The 5,244-nt window shown below is 61.6% G+C and overlaps 1 protein-coding gene across 1 annotated transcript in view; it reads left to right on the plus strand.

The window, feature by feature from the left end:
* Nucleotides 1-2,164: 2,164 nt before the first annotated feature.
* The window catches only part of PNPLA6 (patatin like phospholipase domain containing 6), an 18,060-nt gene continuing 14,980 nt past the window's right edge, over nt 2,165-5,244 (plus strand). Inside the window, exons 1-6 of the mRNA XM_035892598.1 lie at nt 2,165-2,248; nt 2,335-2,417; nt 2,506-2,603; nt 2,674-2,814; nt 4,190-4,349; nt 5,085-5,213. Coding sequence (XP_035748491.1) covers nt 2,173-2,248; nt 2,335-2,417; nt 2,506-2,603; nt 2,674-2,814; nt 4,190-4,349; nt 5,085-5,213 — 687 coding nt within the window. The 5' untranslated portion in view covers nt 2,165-2,172. The remainder of the gene's footprint in view (nt 2,249-2,334; nt 2,418-2,505; nt 2,604-2,673; nt 2,815-4,189; nt 4,350-5,084; nt 5,214-5,244) is intronic.

Below are 5,244 nucleotides of genomic sequence, written 5' to 3' on the forward strand. Positions count from 1 at the left end.
TCCCCGATGTGTTGAGCACCATTGAGGGGACACAAACTTGTCCCCACGCCCCTGGGGGCAGTGTCATGGTCCCCAATGCTGTTGAGCACCCCAAGGGGACACGAATTTGTCCCCATGCGTCTGGGGACACGAATTTGTCCCTATTACCCCTTGGGGACAGTGTCCATGTCCCCGATACTGTTGAGGACCCCAAGGGGACACGGATTTGTCCCTATGCCCCTGGGGACATGAATTTGTCCCTATTACCCCTTGGGGACAGTGTCCATGTCCCCGATACTGTTGAGGACCCCAAGGGGACACGGATTTGTCCCTATGCCCCTGGGGACATGAATTTGTCCCTATTACCCCTTAGGGACAGTGTCCTGGTCCCCGATGTGTTGAGGACCCCAAGGGGACACAAATTTGTCCCCACCCCCCTGGGGACATTGTCCTGGTCCCCAATGTGTTGAGCACCCTTGAGGGGACACAAATTTGTCCCCATGCCCTTGGGGACAGTTTCCTGGTCCCCAATGTGCTGAGGACCCCAAGGGGACACGGATTTGTCCCCACACCCCTTGGGGACAGTATCCTGATCCCTGATACTGCTAAGTACCCCAAGGGGACATGAATTTGTCCCCACCCCCCTGGGGACAGTGTCCTCCTCCCCAATGTTGTTGAGCACCCTCAAGGGGACACAAATTTGTCCCCATGCCCCTGGGGACACGAATTTGTTCTTATTACCCCTTGGGGACAGTGTCCTGGTCCCCAATGTTCTTCAGCACCCCAAAGGGACACAAACTTGTCCCCAACCCCCCTGGGGACAGCATCCTGGTCCCCGATGTGTTGAGCACCATTGAGGGGACACAAACTTGTCCCCACGCCCCTGGGGGCAGTGTCATGGTCCCCAATGCTGTTGAGCACCCCAAGGGGACACGAATTTGTCCCCATGCGTCTGGGGACACGAATTTGTCCCTATTACCCCTTGGGGACAGTGTCCATGTCCCCGATACTGTTGAGGACCCCAAGGGGACACGGATTTGTCCCTATGCCCCTGGGGACATGAATTTGTCCCTATTACCCCTTGGGGACAGTGTCCATGTCCCCGATACTGTTGAGGACCCCAAGGGGACACGGATTTGTCCCTATGCCCCTGGGGACATGAATTTGTCCCTATTACCCCTTAGGGACAGTGTCCTGGTCCCCGATGTGTTGAGGACCCCAAGGGGACACAAATTTGTCCCCACCCCCCTGGGGACATTGTCCTGGTCCCCAATGTGTTGAGCACCCTTGAGGGGACACAAATTTGTCCCCATGCCCTTGGGGACAGTTTCCTGGTCCCCAATGTGCTGAGGACCCCAAGGGGACACGGATTTGTCCCCACACCCCTTGGGGACAGTATCCTGATCCCTGATACTGCTAAGTACCCCAAGGGGACATGAATTTGTCCCCACCCCCCTGGGGACAGTGTCCTCCTCCCCAATGTTGTTGAGCACCCTCAAGGGGACACAAATTTGTCCCCATGCCCCTGGGGACACGAATTTGTCCTTATTACCCCTTGGGGACAGTGTCCTGGTCCCCAATGTTCTTCAGCACCCCAAAGGGACACAAACTTGTCCCCAACCCCCCTGGGGACAGCATCCTGGTCCCCGATGTGTTGAGCACCATCGAGGGGACACAAACTTGTCCCCACGCCCCTGGGGGCAGTGTCATGGTCCCCAATGCTGTTGAGCACCCCAAGGGGACACGAATTTGTCCCCATGCGTCTGGGGACACGAATTTGTCCCTATTACCCCTTGGGGACAGTGTCCATGTCCCCGATACTGTTGAGGACCCCAAGGGGACACGGATTTGTCCCTATGCCCCTGGGGACATGAATTTGTCCCTATTACCCCTTGGGGACAGTGTCCTTGTCCCAATGTGTTGAGGACCCCAAGGGGACACAGATTTGTCCCCACACCCCTGGGGACAGTGTCCTGGTCTCCGATGTGCTGAGGACCCCAAGGGGACACAAACTTGTCCCCACCCCCCTGGGGACAGTGTCCTGGTCCCTGATGCTGTTGACCCCCTCCCATCCCTCCATGTCACCAAGGTGGCCGTGCCATCGGTCACCCCCACTCAGTCCCCGTCCCCCAGGGGACACCGGGGACCACATGGGGACAACCCCCCCCCCTCCCTCCACAGTTGCTGGGGGTGATGCTCGGCCTCGGCCTCTTCGTCGTCATCATCGCCGCTGCCATTGTGGTCCTGGTCCGCCGGTTGCGCCTGAAGAGTGAGTGACACCACCGCGGTGGCCTTGGGGACAGGGAGAGGGGACAGGGCCACGCCCCCTTAACCCATCTCCAACTTCTTCCCCAGAAATACCTGCGCAGGGGACGCCGAAATATCGCTTCCGCAAACGGGACAAGATGCTCTTCTACGGCCGCAAGATCATGCGCAAGGTGATGCTCAGGGTGGCACCTGAGGTGACTTCATGGGGTGTCCCTCATCGGGGTGACACTTCCCCGGCCTCGCTGTCCCCAAATCCAGGTCTCCCAATCCACGTCCTCCTTGGTGGACACCACCATTTCCAGCGCCTCGCGGCCTCGGATGAAAAAAAAGCTCAAGATGCTCAACATCGCCAAAAAGTGAGGTGCCACCAGCGCCGGGGGACGGGGATGGGTGACCCTGCCCCGATGTCACCTCCTTGTCCCCAAGGTTCCTGCGCATCCAGAAGGAGCTGCCCACCCTGCAGCTGAAGGAGCCCCCTCCCTCCGTGCTGGAAGCCGACTTGACCGAATTCGACGTCGCCAATTCCCATCTGCCCTCCGAGGTCCTTTACATGCTCAAAAATGTCCGGTGAGGCTCAGGATCCGGCCCCTGGATGGGGGAGGGGTTGCCAGGATCAGGCCCCGGGGGTCAGGATCAGGCCCCAGGGGGGTCAGGGCATGTCCCTGGGGAGTCAGGATCAGGCCCCAGGGGGGTCAGGGCATGTCCCTGGGGAGTCAGGTTCCTTCCCATGGGTCAGGATCAGGCCCTGGGGGCCAGGATCTGGTCGCAAGGGGGGTCAGGATCAGGCCCCTGGGAGGGGTTGTCAGAATCCGTCCCACGGGTCAGGATCAGGCCCCAGGGGGGTCAGGAGGTGTCCCTGGGGGGGTCAGGATCTATCCCGAGGATCAGGATCAGGCCCTGGGGGTCAAGATCAGGCCCCAGGGGGTCAGGATCCATCCCGAGGATCAGGATGAGCCCCCAGGGGGGTCAGGATCAGACCCCTGGGTGGGGAGGGGTTGTCAGGATCAGGCCCTGGGGGTCAGGATCTGGTCCCATGGGGGTCAGGATCAGACCCCTGGGTGGGGAGGGGTTGTCAGGATCAGGCCCTGGGGGTCAGGATCTGGTCCCATGGGGGTCAGGATCAGACCCCTGGGTGGGGAGGGGTTGTCAGGATCAGGCCCTGGGGGTCAGGATCTGGTCCCATGGGGGTCAGGATCAGACCCCTGGGTGGGGAGGGGTTGTCAGGATCAGGCCCTGGGGGTCAGGATCTGGTCCCATGGGGGTCAGGATCAGACCCCTGGGTGGGGAGGGGTTGTCAGGATCAGGCCCTGGGGGTCAGGATCTGGTCCCATGGGGGTCAGGATCAGACCCCTGGGTGGGGAGGGGTTGTCAGGATCAGGCCCTGGGGGTCAGGATCTGGTCCCATGGGGGTCAGGATCAGACCCCTGGGTGGGGAGGGGTTGTCAGGATCAGGCCCTGGGGGTCAGGATCTGGTCCCATGGGGGTCAGGATCAGACCCCTGGGTGGGGAGGGGTTGTCAGGATCAGGCCCTGGGGGTCAGGATCTGGTCCCATGGGGGTCAGGATCAGACCCCTGGGTGGGGAGGGGTTGTCAGGATCAGGCCCTGGGGGTCAGGATCTGGTCCCATGGGGGTCAGGATCAGACCCCTGGGTGGGGAGGGGTTGTCAGGATCCATCCCAGGGGTCAGGATCAGGCCCCAGGGGTCAAGATCAGGCCCCGAGGGGTCGGATCCAGCTCCAGGGGGATCAGGATCCAGACCCAGGCTCAGGATCTGGCCCCAGGGGCTCAGGATCCAGCTCCAGGGGGATCAGGATCCACACCCAGGCTCAGGATCTGGCCCTAGGGGCTCAGGATCCAGCTCCAGAGGGATCAGGATCCGGCCCTAGGGTCAAGATTCAGCCCCAGGGTCTGTTCCCCGCTGTCCCCCGCCGTGTCCCCGTAGGGTGCTGGGCCACTTTGAGAAGCCGCTGTTCCTGGAGCTTTGCAAGCACATGGTTTTCCAGCAATGCCAACAAGGGGATTACGTTTTCCGGCCCGGCCAACCCGACACCAGCATCTACGTCCTCCAGGATGGCAAGTTGGAGCTCTTCCTCACCGAACCGGTGCGGGGACAAGAGGGGGGACAAGGGGCGTGGCAGGGGCCATCCCCAAACTCCTCCAGCCCAACCGTGGCCATCCCCAAACTCCTCCAGCCCAACCGTGGCCATCCCCAAACTCCTCCAGCCCAACCGTGGCCATCCCCAAACTCCTCCAGCCCAACCGTGGCCATCCCCAAACTCCTCCAGCCCAACCGTGGCCATCTCCAAACTCCTCCAGCCCAACCGTGGCCATCTCCAAGCCCAGCTGCTGGCTGTCCCCAAGCCCCTCTAGCCTAACCGTTGGCTGTCCCTAAACTCCTCCAGCCCAACCGTGGCCATCCCCAAACTCCTCCAGCCCAACCGTGGCCATCTCCAAGCCCAGCTGCTGGCTGTCCCCAAGCCCCTCTAGCCCAACCGTTGGCCATCCCCAAACTCCTCCAACCCAACCATGGCCATCCCCAAGCCCAACCGTTGGCCATCCCCAAGCCCAACCGTTGGCCGTCCCCAAACTCCTCCAACCCAACCATGGGCATCCCCAAGCCCAACCATTGGCCATCCCCAAACTCCTCCAGCCCAACCCTTGGCCATCCCCAAACTCCTCCAGCCCAACCATGACCATCCATCCCCAAGCCCAACCAGCCAAAAGCCCAGTGCCACCAGTGGGTTTTGCCAGCCCCCAGCTGCCACCATCCCCCATCCATGACCAGGATGGACCTCCCCATCCCGGCAAGGCCACCAACGCCATGGCACGTCCCCTAGGGCCACCAGCGACCATACCGGACAGTGTGCGCCCGAGCAGCTGAGGACTCCACCGTGCTACGGCTGCCGGTTGAAGCCTTCTCTGCCGTCTTTGAGAAGTACCCCGAGAGCTTGGTGCGGGTGGTGCAGGTGAGTCCAAGTTGGGGGGACCATGAGATTG

This window comes from Egretta garzetta, unplaced genomic scaffold (assembly GCF_000687185.1).
Source record: "Egretta garzetta isolate BGI_Z169 unplaced genomic scaffold, ASM68718v1 scaffold484, whole genome shotgun sequence".
In the NCBI taxonomy this organism is placed as follows: Eukaryota; Metazoa; Chordata; class Aves; order Pelecaniformes; family Ardeidae; genus Egretta; species Egretta garzetta.